A 27650-nucleotide genomic window follows, 5' to 3' on the forward strand; every position below is an offset into this window, starting at 1 on the left:
TAAAATATGTGTCTGTGATTATTCAGACAAGAAACTATGGTATATTTTGAACCATTTGTCACACACACACACAATAACAACACTGAAGATGTGATTTAGGAATTTGCATTTATACTTTGGGTGATCAATGTAAATAGCTGAATAAATCATCAAGCTATTAAACGTTCTCTCTGTCTTTCACACAAGTGCACACACACTTATATATATATATGCATGTTCTTTTATATGTACACAACTTGCTCTATCAGTCATTGAATGGCCTTGCCACACTTTAATTTTGCTCATTTACACACTTGTGTGTTGGAAGCAATACATATAAAGGCACTATTTAAAAACATCAAAAGAATGCAACAACTGAAAACTGTAACAACCTACAATCAGCCAGTAGCTATTGAAAACCATAACGAAAGTCAGCCATTTATATAAAAAAATCTTAAATTTTCATCACAGAAGGTGAGGCCTAACACTTTGACGTGTACTAAAATTGCACAGTCATAGGATGATTTAAAAAAAAATCCATTCTGTTCAGCATTTATTACTAAAGCCTATGGTTGTCAAGGATTTCTACAAAACTCCAATTCATGAATGTCATGCGAGATCCACTGCATGTCTAGCTGACAAACATGCATGAGTGTCATGATAGCATAGAAGCAAAGTGCAGAGTGGTACACAGGAGAGATTCTACCACCAAATGAAAGTAAAAGGTAAAAAGATAGTCACCTAACTCATAGAATGTTAGAAAATGAGGGGCTAGAAGCAGGCATTTTCTTGGGGACCAGGGTATTTTTTTTTAAATTGTGAAGGCGATACGCATCTGCCCTCTAGCTCTTTGGGTCTCTATGGGTCAGGGTTTTCATTCAAAGCTAGGTCAAATGAAGTATGCTGCATTGAAACAGGTAGTGTGCACACCTTGTCTCAGACGACGATGCTTTAAGGACTAGGATAGCAGCTTCTCCACCTTAAAGTATTTTCAAAGATAAAAAATATCCATGTTTAATTTGTGCAAAACAGCTGCAGGAATTCCCTGTGAATATATTAAATAGAAGTAAAAGCAAGAAAGTAACCTGAATACAGCAAATATTTTTGTGTAGGCTACATCATGTAAAAATGGACAAATTAGTCTAAATCAGTTACAAACTAATGCTGTAAAGAAATTTAATAAAGTGCCATAATGGATATTCCAAAAAATTGCATAAAATACTCGTTGAACTCACCCAAGTCAAGAGGATGTACTTATTTCAAAATGTTTCAACCAGTTTTACCCTTCTTTTCTAAATTCTATTTCTGCTCAATAAAAGATTATATAAAACAGAAATGTAAGTTTTCATGTAAGGGCAAAATTAATTAATTAAGAAAGTAACGAGTGGCTGTACAAATGCCACTTTACCAAGTCAAACATTATTGCACTGCGCAAATGGAAAACTGATTAATCAGAAAGCATCGTGAGCAGTTCCACTTAAGCTGTTCCATAGTCTTGTTGTCATTTATATTTCAGTGAAAATGAAATAAACTAACCAGGATGTCACAAAATAGCCAAAGCAGCAAAAGGGTTTTAAACATCATACAGAAAACCATTTATGCCCAAACAAATGATAAATACCACATGCTGTCCAATACAAACTGTGCTGAATAATGATGCTGAAGCAATACAGTTATGTGGCAGTTGAAGCTGATTCATATCCACACTGTTCATTCAATTTCCATCGAATCAGGATTATTCCTTTCAATTACAGCTTATACATTGCAAAACATGGACATCATAATTTGAGACAGTACTGATGACAGGAGAAAGCTAAGGGAGGAAAGGGGTATGAGTAAAAGAAATAGTTGCATGGCAGATAATACCAGAGCAATCTTTTATCTCTCACTTGAAATGTTGTCATGCCCCCACTGCTGAACATGAACTATTAACCTGTCAAGTAAGGGCAGGGACATAAAGAATATAAATGTTTCACCATTTGACTATGCTGATGCTGTGCATGAATAAATTTGACTCCAATGAAGCCAAATATGAAAAGTTGAAATAAACTAACAGCTGGAAAAGTTTGCAGCAAAAATCAACGTGTGTGAAGCTCTGTGCCATGACTAGTATTATGTAAAACTGTTACAAGGCATGTGAATAAAAATGAAGTCAACATGACTGTGCAGAAGAAGTAAATGTGTACACTATAAACTACTCTGACGGGAAGAGAGTGGAATACTTAATGCAACAAACAAGATATTTGGAAGACTTCATATTTTGTTTTGACAGCAGAACATAAGAAAGCTGTGAAAATATACATTTTATACATATATCACATACATTATATATATATCACAAATTAATCTTGCAGAAAATAAGCCCATTGTAAGTGGCCTTATTTTCAACTTCCAGCAATTTTACTGAGTCTGGCTTAGCCTATTTGATGTTAAGGAACTCGAGGTCAATAATCTGTAAACAGTAGTTAAATGACGATTACCGAATTTTGTTTTTTATATACTGGAAGAGCATTAAACAAATTATTATTTGGTAACAACAGTTTTTCCAAGAGAATTTTCTACTTTCTTATCAATTCCCTTTACAATTTCTCCCACTGGTTAAAAAATAGTAACCAAAATAAGGTATGTAAACCAAAAGTATGAAACTACACTTAACATTTACATTGTATTAAAAAAAAATGCAACAGCAACCAATAATAAAATGGCAAACAATATTTTAGTCCTTCAAGGGCGGCCATGAAATCCAACATCTTTTGGTTCACTTTTATTTAGTGAGATGTGATGCTCTATTATCCAAGAACATCTCAAAATTATCACGCAAAATGATCAAACCAGTTAAAAACAATCTCGCTTTTTTGGGCCATGTGACGTAGAAATGGCAATTTCAAAGTCTAGTTCTCTTTTTCCCTGATTTGTGGTTTATGTACCTGCTTAGCCACTGTGTGATATACATTTTTAAAAAATAGGAGTCATTCTAGATGCGTGTTTATCTACAACATTTCTACAAACGAAGCTGGGAAAATCCCATGCCTACCATTCAATTCTCCCCACTGCCACTCAGAGTCCTCAGAGAGCATGGCACCAAGAATAACCTCATCTCCCACCTAAAACAGACAAGACACGAAAAGCATTGTAACATATTGAATAATAACATGAAATACAAAAGCTGAAGAATGATAAATTGCTGTGTCATCCTTTTATAGAGAAATTTGTAGCTATATCAAAGGACACAGAGGTGTTGTAAGAAAACCGACAGCATCCTACTGCCATCCAGCTCCTGTCTGTAACTGAGCCAAGCCATTTTGCAGCTTGATATTTCCAGTTTTCGTTTTTTAAAGATGTAATACTCTTCTGATGGCTAATCCACAAGGGGTCTGTGCTTCAACTTTGGACTTCAAGAAAAAAGTAATATTTTTACTCCTTGAGTGAAATGGATTTTCCATTGACAAAAGCTCAACATCTAAATGATCCATCATCAATTTACTTTGTACTGTACTCTTTCCCCTACTAAAAAAATCTGAAGGTTGTAGGGAGGAGGGCGAGTAGGAAAAATGGGGGGTGGAGTGGGGAGAGAAAAAAAAGCTGGATGTCCACCAAATAACCTGCAATGTCAGCTCATTGTCAGTCTCTCCCACAAAATCATGAAGGGCTCTGCCTAGAACAAGAGCTGAGTGACTCTCTAGCCCAGTCCCTGGCTCCACAGCATGCATGTGGTCTGCAGGGTCTGTCACAAAGATACAAATGACATACTTCTTGAAAATTTCAATGCAAAGGTTGATATTATGGTGTTAGGGTACAAATTTACATACATATAACAGATGAAAGGGGAATGTGTTTTCTTACTAGTTCTTTTGACATAAAAATGTTACAGCATTGTGGGTGATGCACATTCCCAAAATACAACATTAGTATCATTGTTTCTGGTTACAAATGTTACAAACCTGACTGAAAACTGACAAAAGATGCTGGGAAAACGCCTTCAATCCCATGCAGACGGCCTCGTAACCAGTTTGTCCCCGCACTGTCCAAAATTTCAATGCTGTCACCCTGTTTGAAGGCTAGATCTCCTTCATGCTCACTTTGATAGTCATAGAGAGCAACGCAGACTGTCATATCCTGGTAGATAACCAACATTTCACTTAAGCAAAATGTGTACAACTAATTTTAGTTTGGCTCAGCAGGTTAAGCAGAGAACAGAGTATGTTCCAGTTAAAAGCAAGATAATCTGTTGACAAATACGTACGTTTTAGGAGACAAAATGACAACTTGAAAGTTATATAAACTTCTCATGCATAAAGAGTGAGACAGCTGAAAATGCTTTGTTATAGTAAGAAATGATGCAGCTACCCTTTTATTGAAGAGGCACATAGTGGACATTGTGGCTTCAGGCTTAAAGCTTCATACCTTATAATCTGCAGAAGCAACATCATTAGTTGCTGAATCAGCTGCGGATGCTGCTGCCTCATACTGAGGAAGATCATGAGGTATTTCATCTACAAAACTGACAGGGAATGAACCCTCTTTGCCACTGCAGGCACCATACAGCCATTGGTCGTTGACTTTACTTATGACATGTATTTTGTCTCCTGCCTAAAACAAAAAAGTTACTTGCTTAGTTTTGTTTCACAAAAGGCATTCAAAACTAGAGGGAGAGAAATTGGTGGACGTTGGGGTGTGTGTGTGCGCGCATGCACATGCATGTGTGAATATAAGACAAGAGAACAAAAGTGTGAACAAGCACAAAAGCGTTTTATACATTTGTGTATAAATGGATATATATTAAGTACCTGAAATGAAAGTTCCCCATGTTCTCCCTCAAAGTCAAAAAGTGCAGTGGTTTCTCTGTTTCTGGAGTCAGCAGCTGTATTTTCCATGTCCTTCGGTAAATCTTCAATGATCTCAACAAAAGATGCAGGAAATATACCAGTTTTCTCTTCCAGCTGTCCCTTCAACCAGTCACTCCCGCAGTGTGCCAACAGCTGAATGATATCCCCAGCTTCAAAGACAAGGTCCCCGTGACCTTCACCTTCAAAGTCAAATCGAGCTCTACACCGGGGGCCTGTCAGATTGTCTGGCTTATCTGATGAGGCCTCCTCAAATGTTTCATCTATCATTTCATTGATGGCTGAAGAAGGTAGCTGCAAATAAATGCATTGAAACCAAATGCAAACAAAATTGCAAAAAAATCTGTTGAACATAAAGTTCTCCCATAAGCAAAAAATAATTCATATATAAAGAATCACAAAGAAAGAAAACATTTCACTGATTACACAGTTACACAGGAAACTAACCAGCAGAGCTAAGAGTGTTGGTTGGGCTTGCCAATTAAATCCCTGTGAAAGTCTTGCTCCCAAAGTTTATAAACAAATATTCTTTTCTGCTCCTGACATTTAAAACAAGAAGAAAATGAAAGCTACATGAACAGAAATGAAATTTTACCTCATCATATAGTGGATGAATAGAATGGACAAAATTTTGTGGGAAGATGCCTTCTGCATCCCCAACTTTTCCTTTTAGCCACTGGTCATTAATCCTCTTCAATAAAACAATAATGTCACCCTCCTAATGGAAAGAAAAAAAAACCACATTAAAAACCCTAGCAGAATATATCACACAAAGTGAAGGTGCATACAATACATGATTTTAAAATGTAGGATAAAGTATTTGCTAAAAAAGTGGATGTCCATGAAAGCGTATACACCCACACACACACACAGACACCAACTTCTAGGCAGCCTCAGGTACACAGCAGTGCTTTGTTTATTGACGTGTTAACCTACACGTTAACACTGTTATCAGGTAACGTACCTGAAAGGTTAACTCATCAGGCTGAGTTGCAGAGAAGTCATGCAGGGCAATAGCATGGGGTTCCTTAATCATGTAGCGGTACAATGGATGTGATATTCCTGGACGTTTGGGTAGAGAAGGTAATTCTGGATGTGAAAACAAATGCACACTTTACTGCAGACCTGTTACCTTTCAGTCACAAAATAATTTCCCCCATATCTCTCTCTCTATATATATATATAAACACACTATGCTCCACAGGGGGAGTGATTAGGAACAAGAAGACTCCTCTCGTTACAATCACCATGCCTTGTGTAGCTTGATGCTTAACTATCTTCATGCTGCCTATATTTTCCAAACACTCTTTTTTGTGCAAAACATTACCTTACAATGCAGTTAACCTGGGGATAAAGAGTTTGAAAAGTACTTAGGTAACAAGATAATTTATGTCACAGTAGCGCTACTGTTAAGTCAACCCTAAGCTGACTCCTAATCTGAACCCTGAACTGGGCATGAATGAATCGATGTGTAAGAAACCAAACTTTTCGATAAGCATTTGGTGATGAAAAAACAAAAAGAAATTTGAAAGAAAAATGAAAAATACCTGTGTGTCTGACATCTTTTAGAGGAGGTGGACGTGCAGGTTGTGGTCTTGGTGGAGAACCACTATTGCGACAAGAAGGAAAAGCCATTGATCAGTTTGGTATGAACTCAGGTTATATTCAGCACATGTCTAATGTATGCTTGTCTACCTATTCTGAATTTTGAAATGGAGGGCTCCTTTTAGTTCTCAGCATATATTTTTACATATTAATATATATAAAAGCTTAAACAATTACCTTTGGATATCTGGCTTTGTGACAGGTTGTGCAACGGCTGTTCTGACAGCAGGTGTGGAATGTGGACGAGAAGGTGGGCAAGACAGGCGTGCAGGTTGGCTAGTCATCATAGCTTTTGTAGCTTCTAACACACAGACAAGTGAACACAGATACACAATTTGGCAAGAATTACAATTGAAAATATCTATTTTGTATGCACATAAAATTGTCATTTCTGAAGTGGCAGGGATGGTTTGTCATTCACAAATAACATTCCTGATACAAAAAGTGCATTCCACTTGACAATATATTCAAGGCATGAGGTTCAAATTAATGACACAGACTAAGTCACCAAAATTTTCTCAGCTTTAACAATTTTTAACCCACTGTAGATTTTTATCCAACAGTTTTATACCACCATAGATGTTTCAAAAATTTAGCTCTACATATCAACGTTAGATGTTTTGATCAGTGTAAAGTTTCTACAATGCATTACTACTTGAATTCTCGCCTTATGTGCTTATGTGTTTTTAAAATTCATCTAAATATAGTTTTCAACAAATCAGGTATTCAACATTTCTGTATCAATTGACATTTTCAGTTCTGTCATTAAAAGGCCATCTGAAGATGCAAATTTCCAGCAAATGGAAGCATCATCTAAAGTCATATATAATGACACTAAGCCCATTCATTTTCAAAAACACCAAATCCCCTTGGACAACTGTGAACATACCTTCCTCAGCATGCTCTGAGTTTTTGATGGTTGAAGCAGTTCTTGGGGATGGTAGTACAGAGGAATGATCCAAAAAAGGAGCTTGACTTGGAGATGCAGATAGGTTGGCAGGAACAGATGTGGGACTTGAAGGGGGGCTATTTTCTTGAGCCTCCTGATTTTTAGAGAAAGTGGATGTTGGAGACTGAGATCTCTGTGTCTCAGCACCCAAATGTGGCTTACTGCTGCTGCAGATATTTTTTAAATGCTCAGTGTCACACAAAGGTGCATTTCCAGGACGTGGCGGAGGTTGCTTAGAAAACTTTAAATCAGGAATCTTCTGTTCCTCTGAACAAGAGTTACGTGGTTTGGTGTCAGGTCTTGGTGGTGGTTCTTTCAATGTGGCAGCAGGAGTTACATCCCTGGTTTTAAATGCAAGGGGAATGTTAGTACTTTGAGTACCATCATCACAGCTGCTGCTGCTGCTGTCTTTGTTAGCAGAACTTTGGTGCAGAGCTTTGGAAAGTTGTTCGTCTCTGTTTGGGTGTTGGAGGAGATACTTTCTTGCCTTCAGAGTCTAACACTAAATCTGGACTTCGTGGCTTGTGATGTGGAAAGCCAATGACAGTGACAGGGCGACGAGAAGACAGAGAGGCATTGCTGCCGAAGATTTATCCACTGCATTTGGAGCTGCATCTATAAGAGACTGTGGCCTCGGTGAAGTACTGTCAGATTTTTCTCTCACCTGAACAGAATTGGCCTCCTCTGGGTCACTTTTGTCTACATGGTTCTCGCTATCCTGCTTTGTGATTGATTTTGAAGGCCGTAAGATAGTTGGTCTTTTGGGTAGAAGCTGTTTGCACTCATCTGAACTTTCTGCTTGGGAATTTCCTTGGAATCAGAATTTTCATGAGCAGAAAGCAAAACAGATTCCCTGTTTGGTAATGAGGGCGTAGACAATGCTGGAGGTTTTGGTGACAGTAATGGTTTTGGCTTAGCAGCTATTGGGGGATTTCTCGTCTCCATAATAAATTTATCTCCTTCTTGAGAATCAGTAACAATGTCTTGCTGATTGGATGCTTCATCTTCTATGTGGTCTGCTGCATTTGAGATAGTTTTCCTCAGCTTCACTCCAAAGGGGTGGGGTGAAGTCTGATCATCAGAGTGACCTGAGCTTTGTTCTGACATATCCTGTCTTTTGGATTTACCTGGTTTATTTATCTTGGCATAAAGTTCCTCACTATTTTGTTCACTTCCATCAGTCACAGTCACCGACTTTGAAGGCACAGTCAATTTTTCATCATGCTTGAAATTTAATATCTCATCTTCATTTAATTTAACACTTTCTCCTTGACTCTGAGGGCCAAGATGATGTTGGTTTACTTCAGTATTGGTAATTCCAGACTTTGAAGGAATATTGGGAAGAGGTCGATTTGGTGGCTGACTGAGGACACTCCTTGACAAAGGCACTGGGGCTTGGGCATCTTGCCCTCCTGAAGAGACGGGCAATTTTTTAAGGGGGCTTGCTGGCACAGGAGGAGGTCGTGGTGCATTTAAAATCAAATGCACTGGTTTAGGTGCAGCTACACATTCTTGCAGCTGGCTGTTACAGCTGTTGGTGGTGCCTGAGGTCGAGATATCGGAACTGGTGTTGGATGAGTCCTGCTTGCAGCTGAAGTTACAGAAGCATTCAAATCATCTGCCTGGGAAAAAATTGGACCATCTAATCTCTCAGAGGTAACTTTGTGTTTTACACTGTTTGTGGCTCCCTGAGGTCTAATGGAAGGAACTGCAGGAGGAGATGAAAGAGGTATCACTCCACCACCCTCAATGACTTCCTCTGACAAAGAAATCTGATCTTGGGACTGGACGCTGTTGGCCGGCTGGGTAGTGGTGGAGGCTGGGGCCGAGGTGGACCTTGAGATGCTGAATCTGAGCTCCTTCCAAAGGTTTCTCTCTATCTGAAAAAGCAAGAAATCGCCCACTGTAGTATCTCTTATGATCATTTTACAATGGAGATACATTCTGAAAAATGCACCATTAAGCAATCATATCATTGTGTGAACGTCACGATGTGTACTTACACAAACATAGCTGATTTTTTTATCATTATGAAGTATTATGTACCATAATTGTATGCACTATACTTTTATATGACCAGATTTGTTTACACCAGCATGAGCACAAATGTGTTGTGCATTGCATTATGATAATCCATCCTTTACTGAAACTTTATGAAGTCCATGACTATACATGCAAACAACACTTTCTTTGATGAACTCATACCCACATGTACCTACACCATTTTGAGAAAGGCAGGTGGCACCTGACACTTACCAATGATATTTGGAGAAGCTTCACTGATGGAACTCTCTACTTCTGCAGGTGGGAGCTTTTGTCTGGGTGCAGGGCGTATGATAGAAACTCGGGTAGGTTTGATGGGATGCACTGGCTTATCCACCTGTGCCACCCCTTCAGAAGGCTTTTCTTCTTGTGGCTTACGGATGGAATCTGCAGAACGAGCTGGCTTTGGTGGAGGCTGGGGTTCGTGCAAATGAGCTGGGTTATGAGAACACTGACAATGGGTGATCGTTTTGGCAAAGGTGGAGGGAGCTGGGACTCAGAGTTGTCTCCAGCTGCTTCAGTTATTCCCACTATAGATTTTGGTCGAGAAGGCCTCATGATGGTGGGTTGAGATGATTCAGCTTGTGAATCTGCTAGATATGCAACAAAATAAAGGAAATATATATCACACACAATTACAAGTGCATTTTGAAATAGGATTAAGGCATTTTCATTTCAACTTTGAAATTTCACTGTTTACAGAGGTAATATATATGCTGACAGGAGAAGAATATTAAGTGAGAAGAAACTTAAACTTGTCTCTCTTGAGTAATTAAAGTACTTTAAGTGATCTGGGATAAAAATGACATGTTAAACCGAACGGGGTTGCATAGAATTGTATTCTAATATTCTCTTAACAGGACTTATTAAGAAAATGAGCCAATCATTGTTGTCACGATTAGCATCAGATAGATGTGTAAGGGAAATATTTTTTTCGCAAAAGTCTATTTGAACACTTGTCTTTAAGACCACAAACAGCTAACTTCTTCCACTCTAACCACTTAAATCGTTGCCAAACATCCATTAACTATGTGGCAAAACTAAAACTGAAAATTGATGTTAAAATGGTGAAACTCAGATTAAACTTTAACAGTGAACATTTGCAACTTCAATAGGTTGTTGCTTTTTCTCACCCAATGCAGGCTTTACACTATGATGGTTCGCTTGTGTCACAGGGATGGCTGGCTTGCCAGCGGTCAAGGTTGGCTGAGGCTCCACACTCCGGAAACCAACCTGACTCATGGGTCGGGCATCTACAATGGTTATCTCGAGTCTTCTAAATTAACACTTTAGGCAATGAGCACAAAAGCATGATGATGCTTTCAGAATATTAAAAAAAAAAGATAAAAGAATGTTAGAGACCTCTATGGGTTTAAAAAAAAAGTGACATTTCATATGTCAACAAATGTGCCTGACATAGTTAATTAATTGGCTATAGTCTTGACAATAAAAACCCATATGTGTGCATAGTAATGTCCAGGGTTTTATTTTTTTGGTTACCTCTTTTTGTGCATGGAGATGCTTGCAGGTTTGAATAAGAATGGAAATAGATTATTCACTCAGATTTGGGGAAACAGTATATTGTTTTGAGCCCAGTCCAAGCATTTGTGAGAGTGAAAAATAGCTATTTGCCCTCTGTTTAGAATAAAATCGAAGTTAAAGAAATCTGAACATATATAATTATTATAATAGAAAACAACACTTACAAGAACTCCTAAAGCAGATGCAGAATTTTCAATCTGATAACACAGAGATAATTTTCTGATACTAATAACATCTGTATTTAACAAGTTAGTGATAACCAGCTTCAAAACATACTTTTTGACTGAGCTCTGTGACTTGGTTTTGCCAGCACTCTTGTGTGATGATTGTTCGAATAGGTCCTGCTTCTTTGTGGTTACTTGTGCTGGTGTTCCTGATGGCTTTGCTGGTGGTCCTGATGGCTTTGCTGGTGTTCCTGATGGCTTTGCTGGTGTTCCTGATGGCTTTGCTGGTGTTCCTGATGGCTTTGCTGGTGTTCCCGATGGCTTTGCTGGTGGTTCTGATGGTTTTGCTGGTGCAGACATCTGCTCAGTTCGCACTGCTGTCCACCAACCAGAAAAAAAGGAACATGAAGTTTGACAAGTGTTTTGAAAGATGGAGTTAAATTTACAGCAGAAGACTACCATTTGCATTGGAGAACTAAATTAGTGGTTTATATACAACTAGCTCACAGTACTTCTCCTTAGACACCCTCGAGCAACAAGCACTTTAAGAAATATGAACAACTAGTAGAAAAAAAATATGAATAAGCACAATAAGAAATAGGAATAAATAGCACTATAGAACCAAAATTTGTCTTCCTTTTATTTTACCTGCAGTTGAAGGTTGCGACCTGGGAATGATAGGTGACTGCCTTGCAACACCAGGAGGAGGAGGAGCTGGTCTGGCTGGAACTGGCCGAGAGGGTACATGAGGTTTGTCATCTGGGAGAAATTTCAGAAAAACATTAATTTGCCCTTTATTTGGAGCCATCGGAAAATCTTAGAAGGCGTAAAATAAATTTACTATGGAACTACAACCTTCCCTTACACAAAAGGTAGCAGAAAAATGATAAACCTGATGAGACAAACATTAAAATAATATATAAGAATAATGACACAACTCATGCATACACACAGAATACCTGGGTCTTCTAGTGTTGCTGAATGGATTAGCAGACATTTTTGTGTTGTTGTTTTTTTTTTAATCAAAACCAAAAATAAAGCGGGAGTTGTATGTGTTTAGCTTTTTCATGTTATTTTTATTTAAATCTGACTTGTAGACGATCAAACCCACTCACGCAGTGATATCAAACGAAAATAGTACACTATCCACATCTCTTTGCAAGCTGTAATAATTTGAACCTAAAAGTTTCATGTGTTTCTCAACTGTTAAATTTAATTTTGTAGTATGCACAGACCATTGGTTCTCGCTGAGAGTTCGGTTCTGTCCTTACAACAAGACGCATACCTCGCTGGGAATTCGAGTTTAGGTAGGAAGTCCTGTCTTGCCACACACACACATTGGTATCAACAAAACACACACATCGACACACGTTTGGCACCATGCACGCTCTTATGTAACAGTAGTTGGGAAATGTCAAGTGCTTCAATGTCAAACTGTGGTTTGATTCTTATTCGACCTGCAGCTAACAATGCTACTCTTTTAGTACCGGTTCTTTCGCCAGATTCGGCAGGAAGTGGGGATCCTCCTCCTCCTCCATCCACTGCATCTTCCATAGTCGGCAGTCGAAACGTAGCAGTTTTCCCCGAGACTTAATTCACAGCGTCATCGTTTGAGTGTTATTTGTCATCCGTGTGTTCATCTGAAATAATCAATAAGCATTCGAGCTACACACACACTACCTACAGCAGAAATTTCCGCGTACACGTACGTTTTGTTTACGGAGTATTTGAGAGACTTGAGCGAAGAGTGACCTCCCCTAGTGTAACTACTTCCGCTAAAAACGAGACGAAGGAAAATAATAAAAAATAAGAAAGCGTTCTTCGCACATAAAAGTGAAAGCAGAACGTCCTTTGTTAAAATAGAGATCACCAATCTAAAGCACTGGTGAGTAACGCTCGTAAATTAATATTACGTATAACAGTCTCAGTTTTTTTCCCATTTGTATCGCAAGTTGTATTTTATGAAGTCTGTTGGCTAGTCGGTAGTCTTCTCATTAGCATTGATCACGATCAATGTGAATAAGTTTCAGTCGTTTATTGGATAGCATGAATTTATACTTATCTCACGACAAAAACAAATCATGTAAATTCGTGCTGTCTATATTTTGGGGTCTAGGATCAATATCTTAATATCAGTAAGTTTTGAGAAATGTCATCTTACTGGTGTTTTGTGTTTTATGCCGACTTATCAATCTAGAAACTTGTATTCATTGTAAACTAAAGCGAAAATAGAAGCGCTGTCTCAAATCACATGCAGCAGTGCCAAAAATGGGAGCAGGGAACAAGAAGGATTATCCTCCATTCGCACGAACGGGTGTCTGTGTGTTTTAGGTTGAAGGGAAACAGCAGAGCAGTGATTATTGCATATCCAACTGCCATTTTTTTTTGTCCTTGTGTGTACCATATAACCAATTACCAAATACATCCCTTAATCACTACCTGAACAGTAAACATGCATTATTATCCCAAGGCATTTGACCATTAAAGGAGCCATGCTTTTTTTTGCGTGTTATCAGTGAACTTTTGTTATTTAAGAGTAACAATAAATTAACATTGAATGCAGAAGAAAATAGTGGAATATTCCTAGCTTATTTTATGCAACTTTGCATTTTGTAAAGACCATTCTTAATCAGATATATATAATCAAATATGTAACAATGTTTATAAAATTTGTTAAAATATGAGCAGTAGGTGCCTGATTATAAATTGGTTTACTTATGGTAATATTGTATCTTTTCTGTGTGCAGATGATTCAAAAAATATAATGAGTGCTCAATGGATTTCTGAAGCTCGGCTTCGCCCACAAGCACGTCTAGATGGAAAATGGCTAAAGACAAATATCCAGGTAAACATTTATGTCTTCTTCATTATGTACATATTTTATATTTTTAAATGCTTGTTCATATGTATCTAAGGATGATCCATTAGTCAAAGATGTTTATTTTTCTGTACTGAGAAATAGAACTATTATTCAAAACGTTTAAGAATTACATATCTTTCATGTTAAGCTAAAAAGGTTAGGTCTGTATTTAAGGTAAAAAACATATTTTTCTAGTTTGGTCATACAGGCATAGGCATGTTGGTGTATGTGCATATGCGCACACACACACACACAAGTATATTATCTTTCAGTTGCTGTGTGCACAGCATAGCTGTCTATAAAGTCTGGTAAAAAAACCTTTTAGTGCATGTGTAGAAGAAACTCATGCGGGCAGGTGAATCATATTCTAGATGACAGATATGTTATTCCCATTGTTCTTTTACCTATTAAGAAACTTACAGTCTTTGTCATTACTCAGCTAGGTTCCGTCATGAGAGTGTTTGAGCTTTCTTTAGTATTTAAATTCAGCATACAACATTTTAAAATAGTAATACTAATTCATTATAAATTATTAAGCAAAGCTGATGTAGAAATAAAAAAAATCTGTTAAGCTTATTTTTTTAAAAAAAAGGTGAAAGCTAATATGGAGTTTATATTGTCATAAGTGTGTTTGTTTACACATGCATGCATACATTTATGCTTGTACAAACATATACATTTATTTTTAAATGGTGTTTTTTGTATGTTGTCAAACAAGTACCTATCTGTTATACGCGGTAGGGCACTTAATCAAAAGTAACATTCCTTGTCCAAGCAGGTAGCTCTCCCTGATATGATAACAAATTCTTGTGTAATTTATTTTTTTCTGATGGACCTTTACTGTAAAACAGAATATAAATCACATTATCTGGTTACAGTAGAATCACTCCTGAATGGACTTTCTGGCATGTGCATTAATCAGCTTCATTGCTCTTGTTCAGTAACAGTAGTTTAAACTTAAAGTAATGTGTGACCTCAAAGACCAGTATATACAGCAATGGCTAAGTGACAATGAAACATCTGATATTTATTAAAATTACCAATAGCACAAGAAGATTTTTGAACCAGTCTAATATCTGTCTTAGTGATCAGCTGTTATTTACAATGATTCATTTTAGAATTTTGAATCATAAAATGCTTATTTGGACAGAAAAGATTGCAAATATACCATGTGATGAAAAGTTGTGCAGTCTGTGTGATACTTATAAAATAGGAGATGAATTTCATTATATGTTACAATGTAAATATTTTGCTAATGTTAGAGATGCTTATTATATATTACCTGCAATTTTATAAGAAACCAAAGCATTTTGAAGTATTTTGATTTGTTCAAACAATAAAATGTTGTCAACATGACTGGTATATTTGGTGTGTGCCATATTTAAAACAGCTGAACTATTTCATATACTTATTTTTTTTAAATTAAAAAGTTTTTTCTTTGTTTTTGTTCTGTTACATTTTTAATGGTTTCATTCATTAAGGCAATTTTTTTCTTAGATATGCTATGCACATTGACATTTGTTATTAAAATATTTTTGTCTGCATGCCCTAATGGTGGTAAACTTCCTTTCAAGATTATTCAACTTTTTAAATGGTCTTTAAGTGAACTTGCAGTGCATATTTTAAAGATTTATAGATAAGACACCTTTTATTATGTCAGTAAATACACTGAATTCTTGTGTGGAGTAGATCTTTGTGCTCTGAAAAGAAGGATCATAGAATGAAAAACTCATTACTACCATTTAATCATATAAGTGACAGCTTATATGACATGCACATATGCTAACACATACATGTATGATCACTCAGTCACATACACTGAAAATTTACGCATAGCATAGATTTTTTTTGTTACTTTTTTGCATTGCTAATTATTTGATAAAGTGAGCTGTAACTTTGCAAGAGTTGGATTCAAAGCACATGCATATAGACACATGCTGAGAGAAAAATGAAGACATGCCATTTTTTTCTCCTATTTTGTTTGTGGTTAGCTTAGGAGCATGTGTGCGGAATGTTGCTTGCTGGAGTCTTATTGTCAAACTCCTAGCCCACTCTGCAATAACTGATTATCAGGAAAGTGAAAAGGCATTGGAAAGAGAAGGGCAGGCTCTGTTTTGACATTCTGCAATCTAGTCACAGAGTAACACAGCATTTTATACCTACTGCCATGCATGTGCTACTTTTACTTTAAAAAAATATTTCATCGTATTATGGAGATGATAAGGAAGCAAGAATAGGCAAATATTATTTCACTTCACAAAATAATCACGAAGGTGCATGCCCATGCAAAAGCACAAGCACATGATATAATCCATTACATGCAGGTGCTCCAAGACATGTTTCCTAGCAACATACTGTCACTCATTTTTTGCTTAGTGACAGTGACATTGTACTAAATCTGCAGGAAGCATTTACACTTTTGCGTTTTGCCAGAATATGCAGGCTGCAGTTTATAACCTGCAAATCTGTAACAGTGAAAATCCCATCTGGTGTCTGCTAGCGAAAGCAGTCTGTATCTTCAGCTACTTTCTATTTCTGCCAAGGATGTGTAATGGAGCAAGGTTCTAATTTGGTATCCTAAGATCTCTGCCTAGTCCTGAAGCTCACAGAGCAGGCTAGGGGGCAGAAGAGAGAGGTTGTGAGCAAGTGGCGCAGTGAAAGGGAAAAGGGATCATATATATGAAGTGTGGGAGTTAGGTAGTTTTAGAGTTCCTTTGTTCTCTTGAGGCCTAAAAAGATTCCAGTAAGACTTTGTTGTAGTGATTGGAAAGAAAAGACGATACATTTGGAAAGAGAAAGAATATCAAAACAAAAATTAGGTAGAGCAAAAAAAAAAAAAGAAAGAAAGAAAAGAAAAAAATCCCCAAATACTCAGGAATATTTAAACAAGGAAAATTGACTCTGTAGTCTCTAAAGTAAACAAAGCCTTTTCACTGATTGTTCAGCAAGCAGAGAGGACATAATATAACAGAAACTTTTATAAAAAGAGCTAAGATAAAAAAGAAAAAGAAAAAAAGAGTAAACAAAAAAAAAAAAGGAAGCAAACTGATATGTGTGTGACAAGATAGTGTGAAGCTAATCTGCAAAACATAGCTTGTGATAAAGACTGAGTAATCTTCATTAATATCTGCAAGAAGGAGTCTACAAGTAACAGGTCAGAGCTTTGTTTTCATTTTAATTTTAGAGGCAAACATTAACAAGGATATGAATTTTTTTTAAAAGTACTTTGTGTTATTCTGCTACTGTTTCCCTGATTCCTATGCAGTAGTTATTCTCGACACTAACTAAACCTTGGCAGGTATTGTCATTGTATGCGCTAGTTAATTTTAGCTCTAACTCTTGACAGGTTTTGTCATGGTGACAAGTGAAACAGTTGCTTGTAGACTTTCTCTTATCAGAAATTGAATGTACAGCTGTAAAATGGCATGTAAATAACAGATCTTTTCTGCTTTGGCATTGAGTAATCTACTGAAGAAAATACATCACTCAGTGGGTGACTTGTGAGGTCAGGTGGCATCCTCTTAGACAAAATATATTTGTGTTTAATGTTGCTGTAAGGTTCATATGGCTATCATTTTGGTCTCTGGTAGTTCAAAGATCATTGGTTTGTTAAGAGATTTAGCATACAGGTTTGTGATTCTACTTGTAATAAAAAGTTATTGTTTAGAGATTTAGCCCACAGGTTTGGGATTCTACTTGTAATAAAAAGTTATTGTTTAGAGATTTAGCCCACAGGTTTGGGATTCTACTTGGAATTAAAGGCTGCATTTGTTGGTGTCAGGTTCTCAGTTCTTGTGACAAAATAATTTTTCTCCTCAGCATCAACTAGTTCTCATTCAGTCTTGATATCGACAATAAGAATAAAAAAATCAAGTTTTCAAATGTACTTTTACAAAGAAGCTGAAACAAAAAAGCTTCATGTTGAAGACAATGCTAACTTTTTCAGAATACTTGTTTTATAAAGATCTTCAGTATCTGACATCTTGCTGGTTGTTTCAGCTGGCCTTAACAAGAGAGGGAGTAAGTGAATTATGGAACGAACTTGTAAAAGACGGTGAAGTGGCTGCAAACACCAATGATGGTATCTACAACAGTGCTGGTGCCCTTGCAAAGAAAGGTAACATTGTACATTTCATCATACATGAATTTTTGTACAGATATTACTTAAAGTTGTTTTACAGAAAATCAGTTGCTTAACTGCTGTTTTCTTATGTACTGAAAGTGCTAATGTAATGTTTAACAATTCTTTCACCTTATGGCTGTGTCACACAAAAATGGTTTGTCATACGAATATTTTCAAAAATGCAAGAAAAATGGTTTTTCCACTTTGGTGTAACATAGACAAATTTGATTTAGAAACTGTGATGCTTGACTCAAGGCATGAACAACTGTAATTTCATGATGTGACACGAATGAAGTGATTTTCATCAATTGTGACATAGTATGCCTTCGTGTAAAATTGAAGTCATACCAGTGCATTTGATTGATGATTGTGCTATCTTCAGGGAAGTTAACAGACTTGCTTTAAATTGCTCATTTTATCATTCAGGCCTAGGGGGGTCCCACAACTCCTGGCTCTGCAAATTTTCAAATTAAAATGGGGGAGGGGCCTTGTTTAAATTTTTAAACAAAGCTTTAGTGTTGACTGCCATTTTATTGAGAGTAGAAACTGCTCTTAAAAATAGGCCAAATTGTAAACTCCAAAACACAAGGGTAAACAGGTTTGCGAATCATACAATGCTGTATATTAGATGGCTAATGGGTTAAAAGGGTTTTGGGGAAAACATGACATGGTGTGAAATTGCCTGTAGAATCAAGGAAAGTTTGCATGGAAGGTTCTGTAAGGCTTTGCATCTAATGATTTTCTGCTCTCTGTTAAATCATTTTTACACAAATCTTTTAATTCTACTCATAAGTATTAAATTTTTTGTATCGATTAAGTTTTAATTTTTAAGAATTGTTGTGGCATATGTATTGGGTTAAGCCTGTGTTTACATAATATGAACATTAGAAATGTTGTTCTTTTCAGAGTTATACAGATTTAAGAAATGGGATCATATTATGACTGCATTTGACATGTTGATTTTGGAAAATGAGGCATACATATTGTACAAATCGTTTTGGGAGTGAGAGATTGAAAGTGACAAAGCAATGGCCACCAATACCATCCCCACTACCTTCTTGCCTTTTCTTCTGATATTGTGCATATAAATCTCTCATTGCCAGATGGCTAACAAATGGAAGGGGAGGAAAGCAAGTCTGTGATGTGAGAACAGGTAAAGATCAGGACTGGCACCTTGTGCCTCAGTCTGTGAGAAAGCTGTACACTGTCCTTTCTATGCTCTCTCCCTACTCCCTTCCGCTACCCCCAACTCATTTCTCTTGGCCCTTAACACCTTCATGGTCTTCTCCAGTTGCTTCTGCAAGCGACATTTCACCTTTGGTTTACACAAATGACAAGCGAGTTTGTGCCGAAAATATTCCTGAGAGAATTCTCTTTTGTGCCATCGTAAGGATCCAGCGAAAGGTAGATTTGACTTTGAAGAAAGGTTCTTGTTTTCAACGGCTTTAAGTATTGGTTGCTTTATTTTGTCACAGTTTCATATTTTAAAATTGGTGATACAAAGCACCCTATCACCCCTACACACACATATTTGATGGATGTAGGGTTTCGTATACGTGGCTGTGGGTAGGGGCTGACAGAAACATCAAGTGGAAACACTTGTAAACAAACTTCACATTCATTTAACCTTAAAGTAGTAAGATTCTTTACTAAAAGGGTAGCTATGAAGATGTTTCACCTTAGAAGCCTCATTAAAACATACTTATCATCTGATGGTAAAGTTGAGAGAAGGGGCAGAGCTTGGGAGTTCGTCAAGATTCATTAAAAAAAATTTTGTTTGAGCCACTCATGGGCGGTAAAGATTGCTGGTTTTTTATTCTGTTTTGAAACAGTGGAAGACTTCGGATGGCCTAAAAGTAGGCTAGGGCGTGCGTCATTGGGATTCCTCCTTTCGTCTTACCTGCCTCCCAGCATTCAACATCAAACAACCCACCCCGACCCCGACCCCAGCCCCTTCTCACATCAACCCTCCTTGCCAGGACTTCCAGACCTAAAAGATATTTCCGTCAGCAGACCGTAACACAGGAGCCATGTGTACACGCCTCCCCCTTCCTGTCGTGAAGCAAATTTTCTCTCAAAATCTCTTTCAAACTGTCGGGGAGGTGATGGGATGGAGATAGACTGTTTCGCTAATCTGTATCGAGATAAGGTTTTCACGAGTGTTGGCTGCTAACTTCTAATGAAGCCGCGCACAAAAGAACGGGGCCTTCTTGAAGAAATATCACCCCCTGCTCCTTACACCTCTAATCCCCCCGCTCCGCTTCTTTCTCATGGACATTTTACTTTACAGATGCCCCCCAGGAAGCAGGGTTAGAAATAAGGAGGCAAACAGCACGCATTAGAGGGAAGCATGTGTTTTGTGTGGTTTTTAACTGTTAAACGACATCAGTATTATAACTGAAGCCGCTCTACCAAAATATTTCCATTTAGCGGTTACAGACCGCGCGTGCACTTCGTTGCCGAGTGGCGATGTGTGTCAAAGTTTCTTGGGTATAAAAGATTCATTGACACAGTTTTTTTATTTTTGAGTGATGGTTGAAACATTGTCCCTCGCCCTCCATTTCTAGGTGGCGGTGGTGGTGGTGGGAATGTGCTTTTGGATGTTTCAATTATCTTGTCTATCAGTAAAACTATTAAACTAAACTGGTGATATTCGCAATATTCAAGCTGTTATGAATCGCTTTGTGTGCTGCTGTGTGGTAAGACCGCCGTGTCTTGACTCTTGATAAACATCACCGACATTTTTCGTCTTGCACTTTCAGGAAACACGATGAATATATGCTATCAGGGCCATAAACCCTGGCGAGGTCTGTAATTGCCAGAAGCTGGAGTCCTAATGAGTTGTTGGCCACAGATACTGTAACTGGATCTTGACAATGGGCGAGAGTATGGCAAGCTGCAGGGTTGTGCTGTCAGTTGTTGAGCTTTTGTTTAGGATTGCGTGCGTGTGCGCGCACGTGAGAAGGGGTTAGGGAGGGAAGATGCATTATTTGGCATTGTGTTCTGTGGTAATCAGCCTGCGGTTTCCCAGTGAGGCTGAAAACTACCAGCCGCTCCTCCTCTAAACAAACTCGCCCAGTTGAAGACTTGCAGGTGCGGCCTATAAGATGGCTTTCCTTTGGGAAGGGATCATAACAAGGAGGAAGGGTGGCGCCCACTTCATCAACCCTCCTGTCACGAGCCAGACTCGGAGTAAAATGTTGCAGACTCTAATGTGAACAAAGGTTTTGCCACACCAATACTTTCTGATGTAATGGAGTGAGGAGTTGCCCCATGTATGCACATTTAAAGTCATATGCAGCACAAAATAAATATTACAATAACATTATCCACTAGTCTTTTCCGTGATGTAGTCTCTTGTGTCCACAGTTTGACTTTGCAGAACGTCAGGTCTCGTCTTCACGGTTCACACCCATTTAACTGCTCTAGAGGCTGGTTTGAAACATTGATGGCGGGTTTTTCCCTTTTCAGTCGCATCAGTAGCATGGGTGTTCTCTTTTGCACCTGCTCCAGGTTCCCAGAATTTCAATGTTGTTGCCAGAATACTTGTTAAACATTATCTTTGCCTTTGCCACAATAGTAGTAGTAGCAGCAGCTGAAGTACCGTTTATCTAAAACAAGCTGTGTACTCTGTACAATGTTCTACTGCGATATTATAGCAATAGCTGTTGACAAGGCGTCAAAGACCCATTCGCATCCCCGCATTAGACTATCAGGGACAAAAATGAAAGACTGTTATACAAATATCGTTAATGTTGTTGGTGGCGTTCTTCATAAGTCGTCGTTTTTTGACATATATTCTGGAGGCCTGCCGAGATCGGCGCTGTGTGAACCATTCAGATGGTAGACTTAGCCTGGGAAGTATGCATGTTCTGTCGTTTTTTTCTCTCGCGCGCTTCCTGGCGCGTGCGTCAGTCACACTGGCAAGCGTGACCTTGAAATATAGAAGGGAAGGGTGTTCGCACGTGACATCCGTAGTCAGAATGTGCCATTGTCATCACTTCAGCTGCTAACGGCGAAGTGCTTACATAAACAAATCACTTGAGATGTTTCTTACTCTTGGATACATGAAAGCAACAGTAAATATCATTTCTGTTATCTGCACTCATCGTTGTGACTAATAAAAATGTAACAGACATATAACGCTTTCCAACAGAGTGGAAAGACATCTTGAAAAAAGTTGTGGTTGGCTCGCACCGTGCATGGACAGGGAGGCTAGTACCGGATAGGGACTTAGGGGCAAGTACAGTAAGGGACCTCAGAAAGGTAGCATGCACGTGCAGACACAGATGGCTAGTAACAACCTTACATTAATCGTGTCTCGTGATATTGTCATTATGTCCGTGTTTGGCCATTCTTGCTGACGAGACGATCTTCAGGGCGAAGTGTGGCATCGTGGGAGAACACAAAGATGGTTAGACTTGTATGTCGGACCCCCCTTCTTGAAATCGTCCTCATCCTGGGGGTCAGGGCTGCGGCTGCGGCTACGGTTACCGTGTTCGACATGTAAGAAAAGCGGGGTAGGCTGTTATTTCCCTTGCTGAAGACTTTCTTCCGTTGGCCCTGTTTTCTCTCACTTGTTGCACACACACGAGCATGTGCCAAGACGACGGCATCGGGACTTTGGTTTATTTTCTTATTCCAGAAACATCGGCGTGATTTCTCCCACATTTATTGTTGATCGTTTTATGACTGGCCTTGCTGGAACAAGAAATAGGTAATGATTGCTGGCTAATACCAGATGTGATGGCAAGGAACAGTGGTTTGTTTGTTTTTTTGGGAGGGGGGAGGTGGTGATAAGGGTGCGTGAGTAAACAGGTGGCATTATCACTTTTTAAAAAAACCGGTGTTATCTGTCCAAGCCCTCGACACATTGTGCAGAATAGCTGTGATTTTATTTGTTTTCTCAGATTTATTAAAAAACTTACCTGGACCCAAGAAAAGACTGCTAACCTTTGTTCACTATCCTTTATAGTAGTACTATCAGCACGCAACGAATGTTACATTTGTAGTGAAGCGAGTTTGATGCCGGCTACAGGCAGACAAGAGACTTGGGGGGAGCGCTCCATATCAAGTTGTCAAGTGGGGTTGGGGCTGGCTGCTTGTTTTCCCCCAGCCCCCATGGAAGGGGAGAAAACAAAAAGGGGTGGGTAAAAAGATCATCCCCTTTAACCTTTCTTTTTTTAGGTCTTTAGGGGGAAGTTGAGGTGTTAGAGACCCAACTGTTTTCGGGGCCAACATTTTGTGAAGTCTGTGTCTCCTCTTTCTCTCGCTGTTTTACCTTCGCTAACCCCCCCACCTCCGGGTGGGGTCAGATACCCATTTCCGACATCTGGGCTGACTGGGGGAAGGCAGATGCGCCACCCACACATCGGGTTCGGACGCCAATGCTCTAACCATGGACGTGTATATATAAATTCGTGCTCTAACCACTTGGCTGTCGACTTCACCAACGGAGCGAGGGGTCGCGACATTATCCTACTCATGATATACATAACTCATAACTCTAGCGCCATGCATGGAGAGTGCTAGACCATGTACAGCAACCCGGAGTTGTTAGCGCTGCTGTCACTTGAGTTCAGAAGCAAGTTAAAATCGCTTAGTACTCCCTCCCCCCATATTTCAAGAAACATTGGCACCGTCGAATGAGGTTAGCTCGGTATTTAGGTTTTCAGGAATTCCAGCTGCCGCCTCTTTACCTCTTGCACTCTAAACACGAGAACAAAAGCACTGCATCTGCCTGGTGCATCGCTGACGAGTGGACGCATTTCGAGACTCAGTCGAGGTGCACTGGCAGCACCGTACATTACACCTTCTTCCTCCCCACCTGTCGGCACCCACCTCAGCCCTACTTTTCATTGTGAAAATGCTGCGGGTGTACGCATTTCGTTTTCCTTCCTGCCGTCAGCGTGTCTTGTTACCTGTGCGCTTTCACAGTGCATGCAGTCGTTATATGTTCCGATCGAAAATCGTCAGCGGATAAACTAAGGTGCATGGAAATTATTGCTGGGTAGGATGAGAGAGATGGGTGGGTGGGTATCAGTTTAGATGTACGTGCGTTACAAGACGTCATCGTGTTTGCATGGACGCGTGAACAATTCGGGTAATTGTGGTGCTGTGCCAACTCTTCAGATGTGCAGTGCGGCATTAAGGATAGAGTGGAGGGGTTGTGAGCACCAGCAGAGACTACTGCCATCACTCCTAGAAACAGAAATAATTCACTCTTCTTTGTTCAGCCCTTCATCTCAGAATAAAATTCGGACATCACCTCAAATATGCTTAAATTCCCATTCTTAAACACAAAGGAGAAAAGTAGAAATGTTTTTTGAACACAATTTTCATTTTATTATCAGCATTTTCCACAGACTGGAGATAAATTTTGTAAGCATGTAATATGTACAGTGAAGTATTGTAATTTGGGACCTCTTTCACCACATGAAGAAGAGCTAGGTTCAAGAAGTTACTTTAAAGAATTAAAAAAGTTGTTATTGCATCATCAAATAAAGCACATCATCAATTGGCTGTTGTCAGTATGCCACCACTTATCAATTTCTTCATAAGTTCTGGTATTTGAAAGTGATCACTTCTAAAAGCTAAAAGCTTTAAGCTTTCTAGTTCAAGCAAGGCAAAAAAAATGCTTGTATTACTGAAGTATGTTCGGCCCTATGCAATTTTGTTTTTAATCAAAGAATTGCAGATCCCAATTTTCCCTTTCAACGCAGTGCTTCACCTCTAAGAGTAAAAGGGTTTGGTGTGTGTGTGTAGGGGGGAAGCAGTACTTTGACTTGGGGACACTGTCAGAGAATAGGTTGTAGGGGGCTTCACTCTGTATTGCAGGAAAACTGCAATGACAGCCTGACAGAAAAGTTTCTGTTTGTTATGACACTTATTTTGTTAAGATAAAGGGTCCCATAGCATAGTGGCCACAGAGATAGTAAACTGTAAATGGCTCATGGTATCTAAAGCACAGTATGTGTAAGGTGATACCAGTCTCCTTTTGGTGCCTTTTACCCTCCCTAGTAAATCAAGCATCCATCTGTTGGATGGGCAGAGAGAAGTTTTCAGTCACAGATCTGCAGCTGGCAATCCTCTTCTTAGAGTGCACTAACCACTGAGTTAAGGCACCTTTCCAATGGACTGTAGCAAGACTAATATATACCATTCCACTGTCAGAAGAAACAGGTACCACATGATTCCCTTTGTCTTGTGGGAAAGTAAAAATAGACTTCTTAACAAAAGCATAGAGTGGAACGACATAATTTCCTATTTCCCTTGCAGATAGGTCTTGATTCTTTTCCATCGTAGATCCTGGTCTTTCAGGACAGTAATCTGCTATTATAACCAGATCGTTAAAAAATTATGAGATGCCGAGAAAAGAGCTTCATTAACTAATAGATTTCAGTAAAAAGTTGTTTAAACACTCAAGTCCTTGTAGTTTTACATGGGTTGCTCTTTCGCTTAAAGCACAGTGGATGGGTTAGCTTATATTCTGCAATTCCTGTAATTTACCTGTAATTTCCTGTATTTACATTTATTCACTCACATTTAACATGCTTTGCTATAGGATGTTAATGATGTTTGCAATATTGACCCAAATCCATGAAAGGAAAAATTAGCATTTGTGACCTGAAAAGGGAGTACTTGTAAACATTCATTTATATGTATGTGTGTATGCATAGATGTGCGTGTGCTTGACAAAGTTGAATTATCAGCACGCTTGAATAACATATTCATTGCTATTTTTATACATAAACAAGAGCACTTGTTCTTCCTGTGAATTTACTACTGTTGCCAACAGGCCAAATAAAAGTGCAAGTAAAACATAGCTTATAATCTATTGCCATGTATGCTGTGTACATGTATATGCATAATACATACATACAAGGACTTTCTTATCATGGTTTCTCAAGACTGTGCTCTAAACATAGGAAAAAAATGTTATCAGAGCTTATGGCCAACTGGAGACAGAACAAATGCCATTTGTTTAAAATTATCTTGACATTTGTGAATTCTGAGTAGATCCTAAAGCATCAAGGATCTGGATAAACATGCTTATGTTTCAGCATGACACACATTTTAATGATAGGGCTATGCTAATCTTAGGAAGTAAGAAAGGGATGATGGTTTTGTACAAGTGTTGTCAAGACGAGGGAATCTTCACATTTGTTGTTCTTGTAAGTTTTATGTATTTGTGCAAGAAAGTTTGTGAATATAGACAGCTGTGCATGAAATTTGATACTAAGTTATTTAGCAAATATGCCTATTCTTGTTTATCTTAATTGATAGTATTTCTTCTTATCCAGATTTCTTATTTTTAACCCTGTCTACATTCACCTTATGAGTGCATTAGAACATGCGAAGAAAAAGCACAAAACCATTTACATAAAATGCTTCTTCATTTCTTCTAAATGTCAAAAGATCTCATTATATATATATTGTTCTTTGATCATACAGCACATGGCTGAAGTGTTTGATGACTATGTAAGAGGGTGAATGTAGCCACTTCTGAGCACTCCATCATTAGTTTTAAATTAATGGAAGTTGTTGAACATGTTTCTAGCAGGGTGAAAACTCAGAAATGGATGGCTAACTGTTGGCAATATATGCTGATAACAAGGAGAATTTTATGTTTGACTGATAGTTTATTTAAATTTTGCATATGTTACATTCATTTATAAAGTAATGTCTTCCTATTTTGTTTACGGCATCAGGGGAGACTGGCCGTTACTACTGCGGAATGAAAGTCCTTTCATGCTCCTGCTGTGATGGACACTGTGGACCCAACAATGGCTGCAACTGTCCTCCCTGTCAACAGTTGGACAGAGAAGAAGAGGCATTCAGTGCCATTGAGCATGTCCAACCCAAGCCTTCTCAGCCTCTCATTGATGCCTGGACATGGGGACAACAGCCAGGTAAGCCATTAGCTCTTGTTCTTAGCTCTCCTTTGTAGCGAGGAAAGACTTAGGGGCTAACCCAACTGCAAAATTATTTTCATATGCCTGGGTTTAGTTTATTTCTGGATACCTATTCCTCAGGTCTGTGCATATAAATTTATTCACTTGAATCCTTGAATCCCACTGCTTGGACAGAGATCAAAACCTTGCTTCCAAAAATGTTGTTAAAGTGGTCACCCTATTAAGGTAACACCTCACAAAGGTTTCATATTGGCTGCAACCTTAATTGACAATAAGTTATATATGGTTGAGGTCAGTCAACATTTTCTTTTCCATAAATGATTAATAAAGTGGATTTTTGTGATGAGCTAATGACAAGGCTACGTTCCATGAACATGTCAGCAACTTTGTCTTAATTTCATTATGTTAATGTGGAAAATTATGTTAAGGAAAGCTGATAGTTTCACAAAGCCTAACCCACCTAAATTAACTAAGTTGATGACAAAATGCAACATGCGTCTATGTTTTGTTTATAATACTTAATGAAATTAAAAAATACAAATCAATACCCTCTAGAAAGTGCAGACTAGAACCATTCTGCTTTCAGAATAATAGTTAAGAAACAAGGGAAAAAATCCATATCAAAT

At 38.4% G+C, this 27650-nt stretch overlaps 4 protein-coding genes across 7 annotated transcripts in view; 1 reads left to right on the forward strand and 3 right to left on the reverse strand.

Annotated features, from left to right (window-relative positions):
- Window positions 1-97: 97 nt before the first annotated feature.
- On the reverse strand, window positions 98-7450 carry LOC112558781 (SH3 domain-containing protein 19-like). Of its 2 annotated transcripts, XM_025229441.1 has the most exons (10): window positions 7318-7450; window positions 6606-6729; window positions 6371-6432; window positions 5788-5912; window positions 5419-5541; window positions 4767-5117; window positions 4384-4569; window positions 3921-4095; window positions 3582-3703; window positions 98-3083 (listed from the first exon to the last, which is right to left on the reverse strand). In XM_025229441.1, the coding sequence occupies exons 2-10, from the start codon at window positions 6713-6715 to the stop codon at window positions 2970-2972; spliced, it is 1368 nt and encodes a 455-aa protein (XP_025085226.1). In that variant the 5' UTR covers window positions 6716-6729; window positions 7318-7450; the 3' UTR covers window positions 98-2969. The 2 variants fall into 2 exon arrangements, with proteins under 2 accessions (XP_025085226.1, XP_025085227.1); XM_025229442.1 differs by lacking the exon at window positions 3582-3703.
- Window positions 7238-9601, reverse strand: LOC112559666 (nucleolar and coiled-body phosphoprotein 1-like). The gene is made up of 3 exons (XM_025231001.1): window positions 9597-9601; window positions 8081-8968; window positions 7238-7718 (listed from the first exon to the last, which is right to left on the reverse strand). The coding sequence occupies exons 1-3, from the start codon at window positions 9599-9601 to the stop codon at window positions 7238-7240; spliced, it is 1374 nt and encodes a 457-aa protein (XP_025086786.1).
- On the reverse strand, window positions 9118-12888 carry LOC112558782 (vegetative cell wall protein gp1-like). Of its 3 annotated transcripts, none has more exons than XM_025229445.1 (6): window positions 12614-12888; window positions 11775-11885; window positions 11239-11500; window positions 10554-10696; window positions 9634-10013; window positions 9118-9257 (listed from the first exon to the last, which is right to left on the reverse strand). In XM_025229445.1, exons 1-5 carry the CDS (start codon window positions 12678-12680, stop codon window positions 9670-9672), a joined length of 927 nt encoding a protein of 308 aa, XP_025085230.1. In that variant the 5' UTR covers window positions 12681-12888; the 3' UTR covers window positions 9118-9257; window positions 9634-9669. The 3 variants fall into 3 exon arrangements, with proteins under 3 accessions (XP_025085230.1, XP_025085229.1, XP_025085228.1); XM_025229444.1 differs by having other exon boundaries at window positions 9634-10010; window positions 11239-11503; XM_025229443.1 differs by having other exon boundaries at window positions 11239-11503.
- LOC112559667 (E3 ubiquitin-protein ligase HERC2-like) overlaps window positions 12886-27650 on the forward strand; it is a 63551-nt gene continuing 48786 nt past the window's right edge. Inside the window, 4 exon segments of the mRNA XM_025231002.1 lie at window positions 12886-13011; window positions 13874-13971; window positions 17986-18103; window positions 26821-27021. Of these exon segments, the coding sequence (XP_025086787.1) occupies window positions 13891-13971; window positions 17986-18103; window positions 26821-27021 (400 nt within the window). The 5' untranslated portion in view covers window positions 12886-13011; window positions 13874-13890.

This window comes from Pomacea canaliculata, linkage group LG3, assembly GCF_003073045.1.
Source record: "Pomacea canaliculata isolate SZHN2017 linkage group LG3, ASM307304v1, whole genome shotgun sequence".
In the NCBI taxonomy this organism is placed as follows: domain Eukaryota; kingdom Metazoa; phylum Mollusca; class Gastropoda; order Architaenioglossa; family Ampullariidae; genus Pomacea; species Pomacea canaliculata.

Excerpts from the sequence above, each read along its gene's own strand:
- LOC112558782 (XM_025229443.1), bottom strand. The coding sequence starts at position 12,680 with ATGGAAGATGCAGTGGATGGAGGAGGAGGAGGATCCCCACTTCCTGCC. Across the intron at positions 11,504-11,774 it reads GTCGCAACCTTCAACTGCAG|CAGTGCGAACTGAGCAGATG; the intron begins GTAAAATAAAAG and ends GTTGGTGGACAG. Across the intron at positions 10,014-10,553 it reads TAGTGTAAAGCCTGCATTGG|CAGATTCACAAGCTGAATCA; the intron begins GTGAGAAAAAGC and ends TTGCATATCTAG.
- LOC112559666 (XM_025231001.1), bottom strand. Across the intron at positions 7,719-8,080 it reads AGCAGGATAGCGAGAACCAT|GGATGTAACTCCTGCTGCCA; the intron begins GTAGACAAAAGT and ends ATTTAAAACCAG.
- LOC112558781 (XM_025229441.1), bottom strand. The coding sequence starts at position 6,715 with ATGATGACTAGCCAACCTGCACGCCTGTCTTGCCCACCTTCTCGTCCA. Across the intron at positions 5,542-5,787 it reads CTGATGAGTTAACCTTTCAG|GAGGGTGACATTATTGTTTT; the intron begins GTACGTTACCTG and ends TCTTTCCATTAG. Across the intron at positions 4,570-4,766 it reads ATGGGGAACTTTCATTTCAG|GCAGGAGACAAAATACATGT; the intron begins GTACTTAATATA and ends TTTTTGTTTTAG.